The sequence below is a fragment of the Amblyomma maculatum genome, chromosome 3 (genome assembly GCF_055883805.1).
Source record: "Amblyomma maculatum isolate TAMU_Amacu chromosome 3, ASM5588380v1, whole genome shotgun sequence".
NCBI classification, from domain to species: Eukaryota; Metazoa; Arthropoda; class Arachnida; order Ixodida; family Ixodidae; genus Amblyomma; species Amblyomma maculatum.
The window spans coordinates 5,282,661-5,307,260 of record NC_139346.1 but is presented as its reverse complement, the minus strand read 5'-3'; the positions used below and the strand labels follow the sequence as shown (position 1 = coordinate 5,307,260).

Here is a 24,600-nt window from a genome sequence, read left to right as displayed (position 1 = left end):
AATTTTATATTTCATTGCTGAAAATAAGCAGATGAATAATACCACACCGTAGAGAATAGAAGTAATATGCCAACAGGGCGCGGCAGTACGGCAAGCGCTTGCTAGCATTCAAACTGCGCGGCGTAGCGCGCCGCATTTCGGCATTCAAACTTCAAACTGCGCGCCTTTAACGAAAGCGGATGTGCGACGAGCTTCAGAAGCTTGGTGTCCTACAGTCAATTGGGCCGCTGGGGCCTATGGAAGTGTCCGTTCTTTACCCAATCCCTTTCTCGATGGAGGCGCGGCCGATTGCGCAATCTCGGCCACCGCGCTGCGCCTTTTCGCCCTCGTCGACGTAGGCTAAAAGGCACGCTGACTCACACGTGCATCCCCCCGCCCGGACCTCCTCACTTCGCGTCATTAAGAAGGCCGCTGACGATGGCTTCTACTAACTTCCATGTTTTTCTAGCGAGCCGAAGGGGGGGGGGGGGGGGGGGGAGAAATAGCTTTAGACGCGCTAAGCTGTTTCCGCTCCCCCTCAGAGCCTGAAGGTTTCGGCGCTGGTTATTTAAAGAACGCTGCCATCGGCGGTTCTGGTCGTCGACGAAGCTAGCGGCAGCAGATGTCGTGAAAAATGCAATGAACTCATTTTGCGGTTAGTCTTTCGCTCAATCTCTGTTGTAAAGTGTTGTCGTCCTCTGCCTCGTGTAAATAAGTGTTCTGTATCTTGTCTTTGTGTCTATAAAGTTAGTTTTCGTCGTGTTACTCGAAGTTCGTTGTCCTACGTCTCATTGCGTGAGTGTGTGGGCTACACGTCACTCGCCAAATCGACGAGCAGAAGAAGAAGGCGATGAACCTTGTATCGCCTGTATGCGAGAGTAGCCGTAATTACACAAAGGACGTGTTCAGATCTTCAGCTACATGGCACAACACAGGTTCCATGGGTGCCTACCACGCGCGGATGGTTCGTAAGCACTCCAAAGTTTGAGGATGCCCGACCTAAACTAGGAAGTGGTCACTGAGTTGGCTATAGTTAATTACGTTTTACACCGATTTCGGTCAAATTCGAAGGAAGCCAAATTTTGGGGAGCCAGTATCAAAGGAGGGTCAACCTAAATTTGGAAGTCACCACTGTGTTGGTGATCTAAAGTTAGTCCCATAGTGTCTGTGGTGCCCGGTGGATATTTCGCCTCGTTGACATATAAAACAGTTTGAACACCTCTGTACTGGCGCATGAGTGCCTTGACTCTGGCGGTCCTACGACCAGCGTGGAGTTCGGGGTGAATATTCTTCGGGACTGGCGCGACCCTGATCTCATTTGCCAGTATAGGCGGGATGGCGGAGTACCTCTTCTACAGCGGTGTTGTCTGCTCCGGGTAGCCTAGTCAATCAATCAATGTATTTTATTTTTCAAAAAAAAAAAAAAAACAAGCTGGATGATCTCCTGGGCTAAAAGCTCCTCAAGAAGCTTGACTAAGGCGCAATAGACCACTACGTGGCAGTAGCATACAAAAAGAAAACACAGCAGTAGGATATAGCACCAACAATCGTTATATAGTTGGTTGATAAACAGTCGAAAAATGATATTTACATTGGACATTAAAAAGAAAGACCAAAATCAAACAATTTACTACTTACATCCTAAAACTGTAAGCACAAAACAGTTCAAAACACGAAATTCACATTCGGGATGAGAAAAGAAAAAGAAAGTAGTGAAACAGATTCAGTAGCTTCATCGTACAAAATGAGTTGTTCGATCTAAAAAAAATAATAAAAACAGCAAACAGGAATACTATCTTTTAAAAAAAGAAAAGACACTGTTGCTCTAAAAACAAAGACCTGAGCTCTTTTCAATTGCAGATTACTATGTGCAGAAATTTGTTCAGTATTGCTGGTAGATTGTGAGCCAAAGATTGGAGCTTGTAAAATGTACGGAATCGTGGAATTTCCCATACCTCCAGATTTCTGGTGGGTATATTAGTATTTCGGCGTTGTAAGCTTGCCAGCGATGCCACGTAGTTTGTAATATCAGGAGAGGAAAAATAGTATGTTTTTAGCAATCGGAATTCATAAATGCGTAGTACAGATACAATTTCATATAACCGAAAGGCATTTCTTGTACTGGAAATATATTCCATATTTCGAATGTGGCGAATTATTCGTATTTGTATCATGAAAAGCCTGTTTAACTTACCTTTTGTGGTTGTACACCAAACTAAGGTGCCGTAAGATAAATAGGAGGCAAACAAAGCTTGATAGATTAAGATTTTTCTTTTTACAGGTAGTAAGCTGCGATAGCGTGATAAAACTCCAGTTATCAGATATAATTTCTTGCTTAAGTAACCAATGTGAGTGTCCCAACTTAAGTTGGACGAAAAACATACTCCAAGGATTTTATGGTCGTGAACAATTTCTATTTCTTGGTGATCGAGCTGAAAGGAGATGTTAGCTGGCACTTTCTTATTCCTAGCGCAAAAAATAATTGCATTTGTTTTGCCAGCATTAATTTTAAGTCGATTTATTCTTGACCATCTCGACAATTGTTCCAAAACCTCGTTGGACTTCAGTACTAAACGCAGAACCGTCCGGCCCACACTAGTGTCTCGAAGGCGCGTGAGCTGGCCAGTCCTTTGGGCTTCTATTAGCTATTTTGTGGTGTTGTGGAGGCCAAGCTGAAGCAGGCGATGCGTCGAGGTTGAAGGGGGGCAGTTTGAGGGCTATATTCAGACCATTCAGTTCAGTTAGATTTAACTTGTGCTAAAGAGCGTGAAACGTCATACGGCTGATTAACAATGCCTGCACAATTCGCATGGTATCGCGTTACTTGAGAAGCACACGTCTGCTAGAAATACGGCGGATTAAGTGTGCCGTCTGCGCGAATTGCTTCTTGAGCAGCTGTATAGTGTAGGTCGTTCTGCCGTTGCACTACAAGTAGAGGCCCAGCACCATTATTCGATCCACTCTAGGGATGGCAATACCTTCGAGATGCAAGTCGATTTCCCGGTCGATTAATTGGGTCCTCGCTCGCGCACAAATAACAAGCAGTTCTAATTTCTCAGGCTCTCACTCAGTTGCGTATTGTTGCGTTATCTCAATTGTTTCTTGAAGGCTATTTTAGATGTAGCCGTCTGAGCCTTAGGTGATCCATAACGCCGTCTGCATAGAGCGCATGATGCAGATCAGGAATTCTTGACAGCAGTGGAGAAAGTCCTGCCATCGAACAACGTGGGGGACAACACCGAACCCTGTGGGGTGCCAGTGAGCCGTATCGGTTCATAGCGTACGTCTCCGATACCCAGGGTAGCAGTTTAATCCATGAGGAAAGCCCTCACGTGATCATAACTTCGTTGACCTCGCTAGGCCCGCCAAGATGGCATCGTGCAACACGTGGTCAAAGGCCCCCTTCAGGTCTAAGGCCAGGGCAGCACGGGTCCTGCCGGGATGATCTATCACTTCCTGTTTAGGTTGAAGGTGAACATCTTGAGTAACGAGATGCGGCCGGAACCCGAACAGGGTGTCAGGGAAAAAGATGTTGGCTTCCAAGTGTGGGTGGAGCCGGTTGAGCACCACGTGCTCCGTCACTTTCCCAACACACGACAGCAGGGATATAGGTTGACGATTCTGGAGCTAGAGCTGCTTGCCTGGTTTCGGAATCTATGTTAGCATGACGCCATTCTGGAGGGAGTGTACTGGTCCTCCATACGTCGTTATAATAATTGGTCAAGGCAGTTATTGATTCATTGTCAAGGTTCTGTAGCATCTTCGTCCGCCTCAGGGGCAGCCTCCTTCTCAGGCTCGCGAGAACCTCTGATTTCACGATGTCGTCTTCCTGGGGTGAACACTCATTCTGATGGGGGTAAAATCTGTGCCAGTTGAAACTCGTTAGCTCTTCCGCGTAACGCTCTGCCGCAATAGTAAGTTCAGCTATACGCTTCCGTAGCTTGCGATTGCGTCACTGCTTCCGCCATCTTCGCACAGGTCCTCTTCGAGCTTCCCACAGAGGGAGATGCCTTTTCTGTGGCCTTCACTGCGGAGGTGACTTTCTTTAGGTCCGTCTAGAGCTGTCTTACCAATTCAGTCAAAGAGAGTCGCTCGCCTTTTTTCGAAGCAAGTATTTGTTTTCGGAAGGCGTCCCAGTCCGTGAGGCGCAGCTGACAACCAGACACGCGGCCCACTGTCACCTGCATCGCCGTCTCAAGGATAAAAAGGTCGCGGCCCAGAGACTCTTCTAGGTTGGTTCACATGCACGGGTGTTGCGTTCGAACTAGCGTCAGATCCGGGCTAGTGTCCCTGTTTACCCTGTTGCCCATTTGGGTGGGACGGTCGGTTTCAGTTAAAAGAGTCAGATGATGCGCTCAATAGCAAGGACTAATTTACGGCCCTTGGGAGTTTCGGTTATGTAGCCCTACGAAGGATAGGACCCGTTGAAATTAACCATAATTAGTAAAGAGTTCTGACGTGGCTTCACAAGCTTGATTGCATCGTGGAAGAGCTCTTCAAATACGTCCATCTTGCCCTTTTTGGGAAGACTAAACATTCAACACAAATACCCTGCCATGGCCTCTTTCCCGAGCCAGGAGCTCGAGCAAAACGTGTGAAATGTGTGTGTTGTGTCATTGAGCACTCAGTCGCGGTCACAGCACTGGTAACTAAAGTGGCTACGCGTGGTGTTTCGTAGAGATCCAATGTTTGGTGCGTAAATGTTGAATATCCTGTGAGTGGTGGTGAAAAGTTTGTTTCTTCAAGGGCGATATTATCTGGTTTGTGGCCGCGAGACTCTAAGAATTGCTGCAGACATGTCTTTTTCTGACGAAAGCCTCTGGAATTCTATTGCCGCGCAACCATGGTAGACGCCGGTGGTTCATATTCTGACTTTCGTTTGTGAGTAATGTGTCCCGCTATAATTAGTTCGGAACACGGACTACTTTCTCCTTTAAAATTGAGCATGTTTTGTTGCCGGCAGGATGGTTTGAAATTTGCCCGGCTTGACGGCATGCGGCGCAACAAACGGCGGAGTCCCGCACACACACGCTGCAAGTTGGGACGCGATGGGTCTGCCGTCTGCACAACGTGTGCAGACGGCTTTTGAGAGGTCGTCCGCATGCGGGCTCAGCCAATGACCATACTCTGAGCAGTGCGTACAAAAGGGAACGTGCAAATCCTCAAGGACTGCGATTGCCGTCCTGCCTACAAAGACCTTTCTGGCTGTCATCGGGCGGCGAAACGCAGCGGGATCCACTTCAATAATGTGTGAACAAGTTCCGCCTCGTCTTTAAGAAACACGCACCTTACAAGCGGCAGGGTCCAGCGGCAGCGATGGGTCTCGGCGGTTTAGGGCAGGAATCAGGTCTTACGTGCAAACGTCCGCGTGCACTCTGGCAAGTGGACGTTTCTCTGCTGCGGCACTCGAACAGCTATCGAAGTGCGGGTCACTTCAATACGGTTGATAGCCTCCTTATTGCGGTCAAGGTCTGAGCGATCCTTGGAAACGACTCCTCGACGAGTGTGTCGCAAAGTGACCACTCCGATGCCTTCAGCCTCAGGATCGAACGGTGTCCACATCACGGCCTGCAGAGTCGGAGGGCTGGGCTGGTGACAAAACCATGACGTGATCAGGACTAGAGATCACAGAGGACAAGGTGCTAAAAGAGTCAGCAGGACCAGCAGAAGACGTCCCAAGGACACAGCTGGCGGCATTTGAAGTAACCTGAGTAGGCTACCCGCGCACCAAGGCCGCAAAGGTCTCGACATGTAGAATCCGATATAAAACGCTAAACCACCCAAAAACCATGTGAAACCGATTCGGCTCAATCATGGGTGAAACTTTGCCAATTTTTTAGATGAGCACTGCAGTAGGGGAACTCCTAGAATACATTGAAAAGCTAGAAAATTCAGAATTTGGCCCTTCGTTTCGTTTTTAATACCTATGGGCGTTATTGTAGCGTAACTAGCGCGAAAAAAGCTTTGAGTAGGGACTCGCTTCAAAAACGTAGGAAAGTTCTGCGTTTGAAATTATTTCATAATATTGTTACGTCAATTACGCTGCGCCGTGCAGTGTTGCGCATGTGAAAGAGAAGGACGAAGTGGACGGTTGCGCACGTGAAAGATGAGGACGAATTGGTGGCGCGTAGACTCGTTCGGGGGACAAGCTTTACTGAGACTGTGCTTGAGATTTACTGTAGGTAGCTTTCATGCATTCCCCGTATGTTTTGTAAATATTAAACCCATTTCCTCGTAACAACTTGGTGGAGTGTGGGGGATAATCCTGGAACCTTTCGAACATCATCGACGAAGCAGATGCTTGGCCGGGCTCCCTCCTGACCTCACAGCCACGAAAAGCCATTACCACGACAGAGAAGGTCAATCTTCCCGCTCAACTGGAGCTGCTTCTAATTCAGGCCAGGAGCACCGTTCAGCTCGTGGCCGCGGGAGCCTAGAACATTTTATGGATGAGAATGTCAAGGATTGGCTGACGCGCTACAAACGTGTCAGCAAATACGATCGCTGGGCCGTGCAACTCGCGAACGTGGTATTCTCTGGCCGGCGTTGCTATGGTTTGAAGGCTCCGCCTTCTATCCGCGAGCCATGGTCTCGCCCGATGAGTGAAAATCCGAGTCTTTCTTAAAAACACCGGTGCAGAAAGGTAATAAATAAGAAAGACACAGCATTGGACAAAACTGTGCCGTCCAAGTGCGCGACAATGGACTATGAAGAAAACGTGGGTCAGGGCTTCACCGTGGTAAGACAAAATACTCTGCGGCGCGAATAGGGAGAGGGCCCCAAAGCGTTAGCGACAAAAGCATTGCTTCTCGCGAGGCAGAACACACGCTAATACTCCTAAGGCATTCTTGTAGGCTTTCATCTTCATCTGGCAGGACCCCGCTCCGTCGCCCGTGTAGCATAGAGAAAGAGATTGGTAAAGAGCGGACACTCCCATAGGGCCCATTTGACTGTAGTGCACCAAGCGGCCGGCGGCAACTACTTCCGGTCTTGATGAAAGGAGCGCGATTTGAATGCTAGCCATGCGCTGCGCCCTTCCCTGCCCTTTTGGCGCATTATTTTGGCTTTAAATGGTCTGCTAGTGTTTCTATTTTCAGCATGCATAACAACAGGAAAAATAGATTCCCAGTTCTCTAAACTGGCCATCAACGCAGCTGCGCCACAGCCTTTGCAAAACAGTATTGCAGAAAAGACGCCAAGTGCTTTGTGAAATAAACATTTATTTTGCTTCATATAAAACACACGAGATGCAACAGATGTAGACGGATGCATTGACAAAACTTGGCGCACATTAGGCGATGTGCACAATACAAAAAAATAAAAATATGCATGGCGAGAAACAGCACTTAGGTAGAGACAAACAATAACATAACGTTGATTTCCCAATTATGGCAAATGATATGTAACAAAACAGGCATTATACATAAACTACACAGCCTCAGTCGCGGCTACCTTAGCAACGGTAACTTGAATTGCCCAGGGCAGAGAGGAGTACTGACGCTTGAGGGAAGGCCACACCTTTCACTCGTCGCATCTGCCGTGCTTCGGCTGCAGTCCCGTGGGTCCATGCAGTGCTGTTGGAAAAGGAATGAACATGATGCAGAAGGTTGCAATGAAATGTAAGGCCACTGCACCGCGCACACATCTGTGCATGTGGGTGGGTACTGAAAACTTGGTGAGCAGCAGTTATGGTCCAGAACAGAAAAGCTGTCATTCGTAAAATTGATACAAAAGCTACTCTTGCAAAGTAGAGGTCAGATAATGCAGGCTAACCGAGCCTATATCTAAAAATGCATTTCTGCAGAGCGTGAAATAACCACCACTAAACTAACAATATTCCTCAAGAGCACTGAACAGCTGCAGCAATGAAGCTTGCCGCATAATAAAACATTTTTCACTTTAACGTTGTCAGGTTAAATGTAACGTGACACCACGCAAAACCGCGGCCTGGCCTCACCGCGGCCGGCGAGCACGCCATGTTGGCTTACCTTTCATACGCGACTTTGTGAAGCGCAGACCACCGCGCTGAGCTAAACTGCCCGAAATGCCTCGCAGTTTTACAAGAATGAAACATTTACCTTGCGGTTGCCCTGTTAAACGCGACACCACGCAAAACTAGCCGTTCGCAAAACCTCACGCCATGTCACATGTCATCGCGGCCGGCGAGCCATATTGGCGAGCGCCTTGTCATGCCTGTTGGCTGCCCTTCACGTGCGACTTTGTGAAGCGTAGACCGCCGTACTGAGCTAAACTGCCTGAAATACTGCTTAATTTAACAAGAAAGTCAAGAATGAAACGTTTCTCACTTTACCGTTGCTCTGCTAAATGCGACACTTAGCAAAACTAGCCGTTCGGCGAACTGCGTCAGCATGGCCGCACCGGCCGGCGAACACGCCATTTTGGCGCAACGGCGTGCCTTGGTGCCTTCACATGGCACTTTGTCAAGCGTGACGAGCTAAACTGTTCGAAATGAAGCTGCTTCCCGGGAACACAACATATTACACCTCGCCGTGGTTGGGAACCGCCAGAATTACGGCGTAACGAACTGCGCCTGAACAGCCGGCGCGCCTGTTCACGAGCTGCGAAACTTATTGGCACCGGCCGGCATGGTCAGCGTAAACTGCTTGAAATGCAGCGTAGTTAAGCAAAAAATTATAGCCAGCTCTCATGCATAGCATTCATTATTTACGACAAAGCCTTTAACTCAGTAGAAATCCCGGTAGTCATGCAGCAATTGCGAAATCAGTGCGAAGATGAGTCGTTTGTAAATGTACTGGAAGATATCTATAGTGGCTGCACAGCAGCTATAGTTCTGCATATTGAAAGTCACAAAACTTCTGCAAAGAAGGAGGTTAGACCAGTAGACACAATCTCCCCAGTACTATTCACAGCTTGTTTAGAGGATGTATTCAGAGACTTGGAATGGTAGCAGTTAGGGATAAGGGTAGATGAAAAATACCTCCGTAATCTGCGATTCCCAGGTGACATTGCCTTGCTAAGTAACTCAGGGGATGAACTGCAAACAGTGATTGATCGCATATATAGGAATAGCAGAGTAATAGTTTTGAAAATCAATATTTAGGAAAATAAGGTAATATTCAGCAGCCTCTGGAAGGAACAGCAGATTACAATACTTAGCGAAGTGCTGGAAGTTGTAGTCAAAATAGGGCTACTTAGGACAAGAAGTAACCGCAGGTCTAGACAATTGAGAAAGCAGATGCTGCTCTAGACACAGCCACGTATGAAGACACATACTCGAGAGAAACTAATAAAAATACGAGGGACTTTGACGACTAGAGACTACTTTGCCGGAGTACCCGGATTCGAACGCGACCTCTGCGTCTGCATTTCGTGGAGGTGAAACGAAGAGGCGTCCATGTGCTGTGCGATGTCCGCGTTTTTGTTTTTGGCGTTGTTGTGGCTGTAGGAAGAAGGAAAAGAAAATTACCGACGATTACGTTACTTCCTAATGCGAAATTTGAGCGCAGCAAATAAGCTGTTTCACCTTTTCGATAGATTGAGGCAAAGAAATCGAGCAACACATGTATGCGCTATCACAGAATTTTTTCGTCTCGCTCATGGCTCAGAAAGAACTGGCAGATAATTTCGCAGTGGCGAACGGCAGCGGCAATTTCGGCTCGGGCGGTGCACATATGCAGATCCGCCGCCACTGATCTGGCTCTCTGATTACCACCGCACAGGGGTTGCATTGGAGGAGGAGCGAAGAAAGGAATTAAGTTCGAGCCGGTGCTTTGACAACCGGAGAGTCGCAGGAAGAGGGGGGAGGGGGGCGGCGTGTACACCCAGCGGCAAACGATGGGGGCAGAAGCGCGCGCAGCAAGCGGACAACGCGATAAAGGGAGGAGGGAAGAGATAGCAGCGACTGACTGATGCTGCTGACGCCGATAGTTAGTCCACCCCAGCTGCGGAGTTGGTTTCAGGGACAACGCCGCCGATGCCGACGCAAACAATATGATACCCTCGCTTCCGCAGCGCCAAGAAGCAGGTCTAGCCATGGGAAGGTCGTCACGTATTCGTCGACGTGCCGGGGCCTACGTGAAATAACCGGAGCGTCGGCAACTGAAGAGCACCCTATCCGCCACACAGGAACAGGGGGGGGGGGGGGGGACCCTCCCCTACTCTTTCTGCATGGCGGCGACGGTGTTCTATGCAGTCACGTTATCTTGACTCTCTAGCGGCGTCAGCGGCATCCAGCGGTATCAGTCGGTCGCTGCTAGCGCTGGGGGGATGAAAGGGGGGCGGAGCTGGTTACGAGGCCGACGCCGACGCAAAACCCAGGAACGGACGCCAAAGAGCTGCGCTCTAAAACGTTGCTCACCTTGCCGTCGTTTCCAACCGCTGTCGTTCCGCGCAGCAGCCCACGTGAGGTATGTGCCGCACAAGCGCGGCGAGGCACGAGCACACAACCGCTCCCTTCGACAACTTGTCGTCTGCTCCGGCGGGCTACCGCTGCAGCGAGTGCCGTCGCGCGCGCGTCCGCGCATGCGCGCGTTGGTGCCGCCATCCATCAATCGGCGGCAGCGCAAAAAGTCGCGCGTCATTTCCTGGGGCCAGTTTTCGCCGAGTGACCGCTCTTTACCAATCTCTTTCTCTATGCGTGTAGTACATCCTGCCGGCCTGGGAGGCTGCCTGGCCGCCCTTCGCTGGCCGCCCACCCGGCGAAAAAGCCCCGAGCCATGCTTCCGACGCGCTTATCTACCCTCGGTCTCGCGCCGATAACATGCCGCCCCCGCTCCGGGCAGCTCGCTCATGCGTACTCGCGCTGCCCAGGCAAATACCAACACAAACAGGAAAGAGCGCGCGCGGTTTGAAACACTAAAAGGGGCTGTGGGGCCCCACAGGTTTGAGAACCATGAAGACAAATTTTTTACTTGGGACAAGTTTGTGGAAGAGATAACAAACTCTTTTAGAGACTCCATATCAAAAAGACACAAGGTTGAGCAAACCCTTTCCCAACGAGCACAGTTACCTGGAGAGACTTGCACGACATACATAGAGGAAGTCCTGAAACTCTGCCGCATTGTTAATAGACGCATGCCCGAAGAAGGCAAGGTTGGCCATCTCTTAAAAGGATTCGCCACAGACGTTTATAATTTCCCTATCACAAATGAAACCCTAGCCAGTACTTCGGACGTTATTCAGTACTGCCGTACATTGGAATCTTTAAAAATGCGGCGTATTGTGCAAAATTTGGGACGCCTCTCCAACGTCCCAACAGTTGCCAGCGTTGACTACACTGTCCTCGACGATCCGCAGAGTTGTGAGTGCTAGCCAAGCACCTGCAAGGCACCGACACGCTACCTGTGTACTCGGAATGCGCAGTTCAGCCGCAGCAGGCTCAACATCCAGCCTCGTGGGCTGCGCTACTCCTACGGCAATGAGCGCGCTTATTCGCCTCTGACCAACGGCTTTCCTTCACATTCAAACGTGCGTCATGCAGCTCCCATTGTCTCTCAACCACCGTGGAATTCCTCCGGATCCAGCGCCTACGCGTTTCGTGAGTCGCCTGTTTGTTACAACTGCGGCCGTCGCGGGCACGTACCGCGGTTTTGTACATTAAGTGGCGTCAACCTCGTCCACTACAGCCTCGCCTGGGCGTCTTTCGCAGTGACTCTCCCGCTTCTGACCGCTTCACACCACCACCTCCGCGTCGAGTACGGTCCCCGTCCCGACGTCGACGCTCGCCTACGCCATCATCGGGAAACTAGCAGGAGCGGCCGATAGAGGAGAGGTCGCGAAACGGTCATATTCGCCAATTCCTCTGCCTACTGTGATGTTGAAGAACAAAGTGCATGTTACTGTAAATGGTGTAAATATGTTAGCTTTAGTGGATACCGGTGCCACGACTTCCGTGATGAGTCTCAGTTTTAAAAATCGCCTTGGTCTGACAATAATGTTCGCTTGGGACCGAAGTGCCAGCTTTCGCAGTGTTGGGTGAGAACATTTGCGTTCAGTGCATGGGTCTCTGCTGCGTGTCAGTGGTCATTACTAGGGGAACGTTTCGAGTTGAATTTGCAGGTTTAGAAAGAGCCACATATTATTTTATTCTCGGAATTGATTTTCTTCGCGATTGGGGAGCAACAGTCGGTTACGCAGCCTGCGAAATTTTTCTTCGCCGCAATATTCTGTCTGCTTTTGTAGAGGAGACACCTAGCTCTAGTGAAGGCGCATTTCAGGTCTCCACCGAAGTAGTGTTACCTTCTATGGCAGCAATGTTTGTGTCGGTTCACAGCTCTGCCGAGAGAGCAGGAATCCACTCTGTGCTTGTTCTTGAAGCTCTGAAGCTTGTTGAAGCTGACATGAACAATGCCGTGAAGAAAATTTACTAGTGCCCTGTGCCGTCATCGACGTCGTAGATGGTTGTGCCCTCTTGTGGACTATAAACATATCGTCAGAACCCGTTTGTTTACCATCCGGCCTCAGGTTGGCTACAGTTGACGGCTACTAGGTGCTTTCTATTCGGTCTGTGTTTCCTCGTCCGCACTATCGTGTGGATCCTGATTACAGTGAGAATATAACCCGGATGATAAACAAATCGCTTTCTTCATCCGACCAGTAATATTTATGTGCAGTTCTGGCACCTTGCATCTCTGTGTTTGACTTTGCTCAAGAAATCGATTTTTCTTTTCCGCCACATTCACGTATGTCACACAAGATCAACACTGGTGATGCGATCCCTATCAGACAGAAGCCGTACCGAGTATCACTAGTCGAGCGCAGAACAATTAACGAGCAAGTCCAGGACATGCTGAAGAAAGGTGTTATACGGGAGACTTCCAGTGCTTGGGCAGCCCCCGTCATTTTGGTTAAGGACAGATTTTGTGTGGACTATCGTCGGTTAAACGCAGTTACAAAAAAGGACGTTTATCCTCTTCCACGTATCCACGATGCCTCAGATTGTCTTCAATCCGCATCCTATTTCTCATCAGTAGATGTTCGGTCTGGCTATTGGCAGATCCCGATGCATCCTTCGGACCGAGGAAGGACAGTCTTTTGTGACATCTGACGTATTTTATGAATTTAACGCGATGCCGTTTGGACTGTGCAATGCAGCAGCGACAATCGAACGATTTATGGACACAATTCTGCGTGGTTTAAAATGGGAGGTATGCATATGCTGCCTAGATGACGTCATCATCTATGGAAGGACATTTCGGGAGCATAATCAGCGCCTTAGTCTTGTGCTGGACTGTATCCGAAATGCCGGACTAATTTTGAACTCTAGAAAGTGTCACTCGGCGAACGGCAGACTTTGGTGCTTGAATTTTTAGTGGATCAGGAAGGTATTTGGCCAGACCACCAAAGGATTGCTGCTGTGCGAGACTTTGCAAACTCTCAAAACGTAAAACATTCGAGAAGCTTTCTGGGGCTAGGTTCATATTTCCGCCGTTTCATTCACATATTCACCCAAATTGCCCATCCGCTCACTTCCGTCTGCAAAAAGATGCTCGGTTTGTGCGGTCCTTAGAATGCGAGTTATCGTTACGACAGCAGAACTTTCTGCTCACATCTGGTCCTGTTTTAAGCCATTTCGATCCGGCTGCTGCCAACAAGGTCCACACCGATTCGAGCGGCGTGGGCGTTGGTGAGGTTCTCATCCAGCTCCAGAACGGCGCAGAGCATGTCACCGCATATGGATGCCGCACTTTAACAAAAGCAGAACGCAACTACACAGTGACAGAAATTGAATGTCTCGCCGTCCTCTTCGGCATTACCAAGTTCCGCCCATATTTGTACCGCCGTCACTTCTACGTAATTACCTGTGTTGGCTTGTTGGCCGGCGCGACCCCTCCGGTCGATTAGCTTGCTGGGTATCACGTCTACAGGAATATGACTTTTCTGTGTCCTGTAAGAGTGGTTGCCGCCACGCCGGAGCTGACTGCTTGTCCCGATTTCCGCTTCCATGCACGGCAGTCGGTGAAATTAATCTGGACGACTGCCTGGCGCTTGTGAGAGAAACATTACCAGACCTCGTAAAGTTCTGGCAATAGCAAAGTCACGACCAAGAACTTACTCCGTTGTTTGATGAGACGCGCAATTCAGCATCTACACATTTTGTTACTCGAGATGGTCTACTCCTCAAAAAGAACTACTCAACTGATGGTGCCCGTCTTCTGCTTGTTTTCCCGGCTTCTCTCCGCAATGCTGTCCTACATGCGATGCATGACGACATCACTACCGGTCATCTTGGTTTTGCGCGCACTCTCGCGAAGGTCCGACAACTATTTTATTGGCCAAGGTTGTACACGACAACGAAGCGCTATGTAGCAAGTAGTATCCCTTGCCAACGTCTCAAACGAAGCACCACGCCACCTGCAGGCCTTCTTCAACATGTCAAGCCCCCTAAGTCGCCTTTTAGGAAAATTCGGATTGATTTGATTGGTTCTTTTCCCAAATCGTCTGACGGCCGTCGCTGGATTATCGTAGCTATTGACTATTTGACCCGGTATGTGGAGACGTCTGCACTCGTTTCTGCCAAAGCAACCGATGTGTCGAACTTTTTAATACACCAAATCGTAATTCGCCACGGCGCCCCCGTGTGATCATCAGTGATCGAGGTCGGCAGTTCACTGCAGATATTGTGGAAGAACTTTTACGGCACTGTGGCTCCGAAAACCGTCATTATACTCCCTGCAACCCTCAGATAAACGGCCTTACCGAGCGTCTAAACCGGAGTCTCATTAACATGATGTAAATGCACGTAACATCAAATAACAAGAAGTGGGACGGCATCTTTCCATTTGTAACTCACGCTTATAACACAGCTAAGCATGAAGTGACCGGATATTCTCCTTTTTTCCTTCTTTATGCGTGCTCACCATCCACCTTCCTGGACACCATTCTTCCATTCTCGGTGCGCGGTGACCCATCCGCGTTGCAACATCTTTGCCTTGCTGAAGAAGCGCGTCGTCTTGCTCGTTTGAACTGTCGCCTCCCAAGACCGTACGAAAGTTCGGTATGATGCAGCTCATGCTGCAGTAACTTATGAAACCGGAGATTTGGTTCGGCTTTGGACGCCATTGCGACGCCGCGGTCTAGCCACTGTAGCCGCGGACTGTACCAGGTGTTCTTGTGGCAATACGCCGGACCCTTCGTTGTTGTAAGTCGTTTAGGTGAAGTAACTTAGGTTATCGCTAAAGTAACATCGACAAATCGATGCTCGCGAATGACTTAGGTGGCTTAAGCGGCACGACTTGAACGCTGCTATTCCCAATCTGCTTGACTCGCTCGAGGAAGAGCTTCATCTGTCCCGGGGGAAACTGTTACGTCAATTAGGCAGCGCTGTGCGGTGTTGCGCATGTGAAAGAGAAGGACAAAGTGGACGGTTGGGCATGTGAAAGAGGAGGACGAAGTGGTGGCGCGTAGAAGCGTTCGGGGCACAAGAATTACTGAGACTGTGCTTGAGACTTGCTGTACGTAGCTTTTTGCATTCCTCGTCTATTTTTTAAACATTAAACCCATTTCCCCGTAACAATATATTTCGTTCGAGAACTGGAAAGTACAGAACGAAATATTTAGTTAACCCTGATTATGTGTCTTTACGTAGATGGTATTCACTTTAAGTTAAAAAATACAGATGCCGGACTGACCTTTTCAAATGGTCTTTTTTTCCCCAAAACGATTTTGGAATGGAAGAATCTGCCCGAGGAAGTACTCCATATTATCAAATGATTCATTTTCTTCCATGCTGTGACATTTTTTTGTGTATAATATTTCCGTGTTCTTGCTATCTAAACGTTATCTTTTTTTGTAGCAACCTGCATGCGCGGTTGAATTTGAATACTTTATCTTTTTCGTCCCCCCCCCCCCCCACTGTAATGCCAAACAATGGCGCTGTGGATATGATGATAAATTAATAAATCAACCAACCAAAGTGGCCAAGACACATGTCCTCTTTTTCGCTGCTTTGTAGGCCAGCTCGGGTCATTCTCTCACTTAATACGGGTGCCCTTGCTCCTGTCGGAAATGCTAAGTCTTGAAAAGGCATAGTCCAAAGGCACATTGCTCGACAAGTTGGTGACTAAAAGTTTGGACCAAGAAAAACAAGAAAGCAGAGCAGAAATGTGCGTTGTCTTATATTTCCCGCTGGCTTTTCCGCTTACACAACGGGGCTAAATATGTTCGTTTTCGAATGGTGGACCTGAAAATGAATGCGGCCCTGAACTACATGAATTAGCTTTGCTGTTCAGGAGATTTTCCTCGGTAGTATCACCGAAATAAACACTGATGTTAATTAGAGTGGACGAACATCCCGTATTCTAATGTCCAAAGCTGGACGGGACTGCATCGTGCAACAGCGCTCCTCTGTGCTTCGTTTTACAGGTCTGCCGGGTACTGGCCACGGTCGCCTGTGTGGTGCTGCTCGCCTCGTACGGGTACGAAAATGGCTCAGAGCAAGGGGGCACTGCAAGATGTGAGTACATAATCAACAGCATTTATTTTGAAGATAGTATTTTAATGCGGCCACATAAATCACGCAAAACTATAATCTACGCAACTATACCCATGAGTAAAAACTCCTCGAGCGAATTCATGCAGTTAATGCTGGTTAGTGCGACACAGTAACCGAAGTCAGCTGCAAAGCTAACAGAAGGAAGACTGCAGAATGTCATGCGCGCCCAGAAAAGAATTTAAATGCGCGCTTGCTCACCTTCAGAGTTAAACTTCTAAAGCGACGTATCCAGACGCCGTTCGAGCAGTGCATTCCGCCATTTGCCGCGACTCAACATCTCTCCGAAGAAGAGCTGGCACAACACCGTCCGAGAAGGTTTGCACGATACAAGCGTTACCGCAACCAACACAACGACATGTGCCTACGTATGACACGTTAGAAACTACGTTCTTGTTGTGTGCTGCTTCGAAATGGCAAGAAGAAGACGTGACGATACGTTTGCTTCGTCCGTGCGACGATACAACAAGGACACCGCTGAACCGCCATCTTCCCGACCGCAAGCCCATCGCGTTATGGAAGGTTCTGCCGGGTTTACAAGAGCAAGAAAGGCCGCTATAAAATAGGTGCACTATATTTACTGCACAATAAGTGTACCGCGTACTTTGTTTCCTTTAACCCCGCCGGGTTGAAGCAGTGGATACGGAGCTCGACTACTGTTTCGAAGAAAGCGGAATCGAATCCCGGCCTCGGCGGCCACTTTTCGGTGGAGGCGAAAAGCAAGGCGCCCGTGTGCTGTGCGATGTCAGTGCACGTTAAAGAACCTCAGGTGGTCTAAATTTCCGGAGTCCTCCACTACGCCATCGCTCCTAGCCGGAGTCGATTTGGCACGTTAAACCCCACAAACCAAACCTTTATTTCCTTTTTGTTTTTATACTCCGATATTTACAACCACATTTGAAGATGTCCTTCCAAGCGATTGGTGCCGCTGGAAATGGGGTTCTGTCTCCGTTTAGTCCAAGTAATGGAATGTCTCCGTTTAGTCCAAGTAAGCAAGATGTACGTTCACCAACCTGGGTTTTAAAGTGGTCACAGTTGTGTCGATTGCCGCTGCCACAATGAGACCAGGTGCAGGATGGGGCAACTTTTTACAATTGACAGGGGGAGCAGGCCGCAAACCGTAGCTCCATGCCACCGATATCACCCCAAGGACGTCAGTAGCAAGATGGCAGGCACACGTGCGGCAGCAAAGTTATGCACTCGCGCAGTAGGCTTGACCGGCTGGGCGACGAATAGTCTGGATGACGTCCAATGAATGCCAGTTCCCGTAAAAACCTGGATTTTAAAGTTGAAACGGTCACAGTTGCGTCGATTGCCACTACCAAAATGAGACCAGGTCGACGGTGGGGCATTTTTTTTACTGTTGATAGGTGGAGCAGGCCGCAAGTCGTAGCTCGATGCCACCGATGTCACCCAAAGGACACGCCAGTAATAAGATAGCAGGCACGCGTGCGACAGAAAAGTTATGCACTCGCGTAGTAGGCTCGAGCGGCTGGGCGACGAAAAGTCTGGATGACGGCCAAAGAATGCCAGTTCCCGTAGAAACCTGGGTTTTAAAGTGGTACGGTCACAGTTGCGTCGATTGCCGCTACCAAAATGAGACCAGGTGCAGGGTGGGGCATCTTTTTACAGTTGATAGGTGGAGCAGGCCGCAAGTCACAGCTCGATGCCACCAGTGTCACCCCAAGGACACGTCAGTAGCACGATAGCAGGCACACGTGCGGCAGCAAAGTTATGCACTCGCGTAGTAGGCTTGAGCGGCTGGGCGATGAAAAGTCTGGATGACGGCCTAAGAATGCCAGTTCCCGTAGAAACCTGGGTTTTAAAGTGGAAACGGTCACAGTTGCGTGGATTGCCGCTACCAAAATGAGACCAGGTGGAGGGTGGGGCATCTTTTTACAGTTGATAGGTGGAGCAGGCCGCAAGTCGTAGCTCGATGCCACCGATGTCGCCCCAAGGACACGTCAATAGCAAGATAGCACGCACACGTGCGGCCGCAAAGATATGCACTCGCGTAGTAGGCTTGAGAAGCTGGGCAACAAAAAGTCTGGATGTCAGCCCCAGAATGCCAGTTCCCGAAAAAACCTGGGTTTTTAAGTGTAAACGGTCACAGTTGCGTCGATTGCCGCTGCCAAAATGAGACCAGATGGAGGGCGGGGCATCTTTTTCCATTGATAGGTAGAGCAGGCTGCAAGTCATAGCACGATGCCACCGATGTCGCCCCAAGGACACGTCAGTAGCAAGATAGCAGGCACACGTGCGGCAGCAAAGTTATGCACTCGCATAGCCGGCTTGAGCGGCTGGGAGATGAAAAATCTGGATGACGGTCAAGGAATGCCAGTTCCCGAAAACACATGGGTTTTAAAGTGGAAACGGCCACAGTTGCGTCGATTGCCGCTGCCAGAATGAGACGAGGTGGAGGGCGGGGCATATTTTTACAGCTGATAGGGGGAGCAGGCCGCAAGTTGTAGCTCGATGCCACCCATGTCGCCCCAAGGACACGTCAGTAGCAAGATAGCAGGCACACGTGCGGCAGAAAAGTTATGCACTCGCGTAGTAGGCTTCAGCGGCTGGCGACGAAAAGTCTGGATGATGGCCGAAGAATGGCATTTCCCGTAGAAACCTGGGTTTTAAAGTGGATACGGTCACAGTTGCGTCGATTGTCGCTACCAAAATGAGACCAGGTGGAGGGTGGGGCATCTTTTTACAGTTGATAGGTGGAGCAGGCCGCAAGTCATAGCTCGATGACATCGATGTCGCCACAAAGACACATCAGTAGCAAGATAGCAGGCGCACGTGCGGCAACAAAGTTATGCACTCGCGTAGTAGGCTTGTGCGGCTGGGCGATGAAAAGTCTGGATGACAGCCAAAGAATGCCAGTTCGCTTTGAAACCTGGGTTTTAAAGTGGAAACGGTCACAGTTGTGTCGATTGCCGCTACCAAAATGAGACCAGGTGGAGGGGGGGGGGGGCATTTTTTTACAGTTGATAGGTGTAGCAGGCCGCAAATCATAGCTCGATGCCACCGATGTCACCCCAAGGACACGCCAGTAGAAAGATAGCAGGAACACGTCCGGCAGCAAAGTTATGCACTCGCGTAGTAGGCTTGAGCGGCTGGGCGATGAAAAATCTGAATGACGGCCAAAGAATGCCTGTTCCCGTAGAGACCTGGGTTTTAAAGTGGAAACGGTCACAGTTTTGTCGATTGCCGCTACGAAAATGAGACCAGGTGGAGGATGGGGCATTTTTTTACAGTTGATAGGTGGAGCAGGCCGCAAGTCGTAGCTCGATGCCACCGATGTCACCCCAGGGACTCGCCAGTAGCAAGATAGCAGGCAGACGTGCGGCAGAAAAGTTATGCACACGCGTAGTAGGCATGAGCGGGTGGGCGACGAAAAGTCGGATGACGGCCAAAAATGCCAGTCCCGTAGAAACCTGGGTTTTAAAGTGGATACGGCCACAGTTGCGCCGATTGCCGCTACCAAAAAGAGACGAGTGGAGGGTGGGGCGTGTTTTTACAGTTGATAGGTGGACCAGGCCGCAAGTCATAGCTCGATGCCACCGATGTTCCCCAAGGACACGTCAGTAGCAAGATAGCAGGCACACGTGCGGCAGCAAAGTTATGCAGTCGTGTAGTAGGCTTGAGCGGCTGGGCGATGAAAAGTCTGGATGACGGCCAAAGAATGCCAGTTCCCGTAGAAACCTGGGTTTTAAAGTGGAAACGGTTACAGTTGCGTCGATTGCCGCTACCAAAAAGAGACGAGTGGAGGGTGGGGCGTGTTTTTACAGTTGATAGGTGGACCAGGCTGCAAGTCACAGCTCGATGCCACCGATGTTCCCCAAGGACACGCCTGTAGCAAGATTGCAGGCACAGGTGCGGCAAAAACGTTATGCATTCGCGAAGTAGGCTTGAACGGCTGGGCGACGAAAAGTCTGGATGACGGCCAAAGAATGCCAGTTCCCGTAGAAACCTGTGTTTTAAAGTGGATACGGTCCCAGTTGCGCCGATTGCCGCTACCAAAATGAGACCAGGTCGACGGTGGGGCATAATTTTTACTGTTGATAGGTGGAGCAGGCCGCAAGTCGTAGCTCGATGCCACCGATGTCGCCCCAAGGACACGTCAGTAGCAAGATAGCAGGCACACGTGCGGCCGCAAAGTTATGTACTCGCGTAGTAGGCTTGAGCGGCTGGGCAACGAAAAGTCTGGATGTCGGCCAAAGAATGCCAGTTCCCGAAAAAACCTGGGTTTTTAAGTGGAAACGGTCACAGTTGCGTCGATTTCCGCTGCCAAAATGAGACCAGGTGGAGGGTGGGGCATCTTTTTACCGTTGATAGGTGGAGCAGGCCGCAAGTCGTAGCACGATGCCACCGATGTCGCCCCAAGGACACGTCAGTAGCAAGATAGGTGGCACACGTGCGGCAGCAAAGTTATGCACTCGCGTAGTCGGCTTGAGCGGCTGGGCGAAGAAAAATCTGAAAGACGGTCAAAGAATGCTAGTTCCCGAAAAGACATAAGTTTTAAAGTGGAAACGGTCACAGTTGCGTCGATTTCCGCTGCCAAAATGAGACCAGGTGGAGGGCGGGGCATATTTTTACAGCTGATAGGGGGAGCAGGCCACAAGCTGTAGCTCGATGCCACCCATGTCGCCCCAAGGACACGTCAGTAGCAAGATAGCAGGCACACGTGCGGCAGAAACGTTATGCACTCGCGTAGTAGGCTTGAACGGCTGGGCGACGAAAAGTCTGGATGACGGCCAAAGAATGCCAGTTCCCGTAGAAACCTGTGTTTTAAAGTGGATACGGTCCCAGTTCCGTCGATTGCCGCTACCAAAATGAGACCAGGTCGACGGTGGGGCATTTTTTTACTTTTGATAGGTGGAGCAGGCCGCAGTCGTAGCTCGATGCCACCGATGTCACCCCAGGGACTCGCCAGTAGCAAGACAGCAGGCACACGTGCGGCAGAAAAGTTATGCAATCGCGTAGTAGGCTTGAGCGGGTGGGCGACGAAAAGTCTGGATGACGGCCAAAAAATGACATTCCCGTAGAAACCTGGGTTTTAAATTGGATACGGTCGCAGTTGCACCGATTGCCGCTACCAAAAAGAGACGAGGTGGAGTGTGGGGCGTGTTTTTACAGTTGATAGGTGGACCAGGCCGCAAGTCATAGCTCGATGCCACCGATGTTCCCCAAGGACACGTCAGTAGCAAGATAGCAGGCACACGTGCGGCAGCAAAGTTACGCATTCGCGTAGTAGGCTTGAGCGGCTGGGCGATGAAAAGTCTGGATGACGGCCAAAGAATGCCAGTTCCCGTAGAAACCTGGGTTTTAAAGTGGAAACGGTCACAGTTGCGTCGATTGCCGCTGCCAAAAAGAGACGAGTGGAGGGTGGGGCGTGTTTTTACAGTTGATAGGTGGACCAGGCCGCAAGTCATAGATTGATGCCACCGATGTTCCCGAAGGACACGCCAGTAGCAAGATTGCAGGCACACGTGCGGCAGAAACGTTATGCACTGCGTAGTAGGCTTGAACGGCTGGGCGACGAAAAGTCTGGATGACGGCCAAATGCCAGTTCCCGTAGAAACCTGTGTTTTAAAGTGGATACGGTCCCAGTTGCGTCGATTGCCGCTACCAAAATGAGACCAGGTCGACGGTGGGGCATTTTTTTTACTTTTGATAGGTGGAGCAGGCCGCAAGTCGTAGCTCGATGCCACCGATGTCACCCAAAGGACACGCCAGTAGTAAGGTAGCAGGCACACGTGCGACAGAAAAGTTATGCTCTCGCGTAGTAGGCTTGAGCGGCTGAGCGACGAAAAGTCTGGATGACGGCCAAAGAATGCCAGTTCTTGTAGAAACCTGGGTTTTAAAGTGGATACGGTCACAGTTGCGTCGATTGCCGCTACCGAAATGAGACCAGGTGGAGGGTGGGGCATTTTTTTACAGTTGATAGGTGGAGCAGGCCGCAAGTCGTAGCTCGATGCCACCGATGTCACCCCAAGGACACGCCAGTAGCAAGATTGCAGGCACACGTGCGGCAGAAACGTTATGCACTCGTGTAGTAGGCTTGAGCGGCTGGGCGACGAAAAGTCTGGATGACGGCCAAAGAATGCCAGTTCCCGTAGAAACCTGTGTTTTAAAGTGGATATGGTCCCAGTTGCGTCGATTGCCGCTACCAAAATGAGACCAGGTGGAGCATGGGGCATCTTTTTACAGTTGATAGGTGGAGCAGGCCACAAATCTTAGCTCGATGCCACCGATGTCGCCCCAAGGACACGTCAGTAGCAAGATAGCAGGCACACGTGCGGCAAAAAAGTTATGCACTCGCGTAGTTGGCTTGAGCGGCTGGGCGATGAAAAGTCTGGTTAACGGCCAAAGAATGCCAGTTCCCGTAGAAACCTAGGTTTTAAAGTGGAAACGGTCACAGTTGCATCAATTGCCGCTTCCAAAATGAGACTAGGTGGAGGGTGGGGCATCTTTTTACAGTTCATAGGTGGAGCAGGCCGCAAGTCGCAGCTAGATGCCACCGATGTTGCCCCAAGGACACATCAGTAGCAAGATAGCAGGCACACGTGCGACAGAAAAGTTATGCACTCGCGTAGTAGGCTTGAGCGGCTGGGTGACGAAAAGTCTGGATGACGGCCAAAGAATGCCAGTTCCCGTAGAAACCTGGGTTTTAAAGTGGATACGGTCACAGTTGCGTCGATTGCCGCTACCAAAATGAGACCAGGTGCAGGGTGGGGCATCTTTTTACAGTTGATAGGTGGAGCAGGCCACGAGTCGTAGCTCGATGCCACCGATGTCGCCCCAATGACACGTCAGTAGTAAGATAGCAGGCACACGTGCGGCAGCAAAATTATGCACTCGCGTAGTAGGCTTGAGCGGCTGGGCGACGAAAAGTCTGGATGACGGCCGAAGAATGTCAGTTCCCGTAGAAATATCGGTTTTATAGTGGAAACGGTCACAGATGCGTCGATTGCCGCTGCGAAAATGAGACCAGGTGGAGGATGGGGCATTTTTTTTACAGTTGATAGGTGGAGCAGGCCGCAAGTCGTAGCTCGATGCCACCGATGTCACCCCAGGGACTCGCCAGTAGCAAGATAGCAGGCAGACGTGCGGCAGAAAAGTTATGCACACGCGTAGTAGGCATGAGCGGGTGGGCGACGAAAAGTCGGATGACGGCCAAAAATGCCAGTCCCGTAGAAACCTGGGTTTTAAAGTGGATACGGCCACAGTTGCGCCGATTGCCGCTACCAAAAAGAGACGAGTGGAGGGTGGGGCGTGTTTTTACAGTTGATAGGTGGACCAGGCTGCAAGTCATAGCTCGATGCCACCGATGTTCCCCAAGGACACGTCAGTAGCAAGATAGCAGGCACACGTGCGGCAGCAAAGTTATGCAGTCGCGTAGTAGGCTTGAGCAGCTGGGCGATGAAAAGTCTGGATGACGGCCAAAGAATGCCAGTTCCCGTAGAAACCTGGGTTTTAAAGTGGAAACGGTCACAGTTGCGTCGATTGCCGCTACCAAAAAGAGACGAGTGGAGGGTGGGGCGTGTTTTTACAGTTGATAGGTGGACCAGGCTGCAAGTCACAGCTCGATGCCACCGATGTTCCCCAAGGACACGCCAGTAGCAAGATTGCAGGCGCACGTGCGGCAAAAACGTTATGCACTCGCGAAGTAGGTTTGAACGGCTGGGCGACGAAAAGTCTGGATGACGGCCAAAGAATGCCAGTTCCCGTAGAAACCTGTGTTTTAAAGTGGATACGGTCCCAGTTGCGCTGATTGCCGCTACCAAAATGAGACCAGGTCGACGGTGGGGCATAATTTTTACTGTTGATAGGTGGAGCAGGCCGCAAGTCGTAGCTCGATGCCACCGATGTCGCCCCAAGGACACGTCAGTAGCAAGATAGCAGGCACACGTGCGGCCGCAAAGTTATGTACTCGCGTAGTAGGCTTGAGCTGCTGGGCAACGAAAAGTCTGGATGTGAGCCAAAGAATGCCAGTTCCCGAAAAAACCTGGGTTTTTAAGTGGAAACGGTCACAGTTGCGTCGATTTCCGCTGCCAAAATGAGACCAGGTGGAGGGTGGGGCATCTTTTTACCGTTGATAGGTGGAGCAGGCCGCAAGTCGTAGCACTATGCCACCGATGTCGCCCCAA

General features: G+C 50.2%; 1 protein-coding gene across 1 annotated transcript in view; it reads left to right on the top strand.

Moving 5' to 3' along the window:
• Positions 1 to 24,600, top strand: part of LOC146194146 (uncharacterized) — a 277,763-nt gene that overhangs the window by 75,587 nt on the left and 177,576 nt on the right. The window contains exon 2 of the mRNA XM_084596029.1: positions 16,324 to 16,414. Coding sequence (XP_084452155.1) covers positions 16,324 to 16,414 — 91 coding nt within the window. The remainder of the gene's footprint in view (positions 1 to 16,323; positions 16,415 to 24,600) is intronic.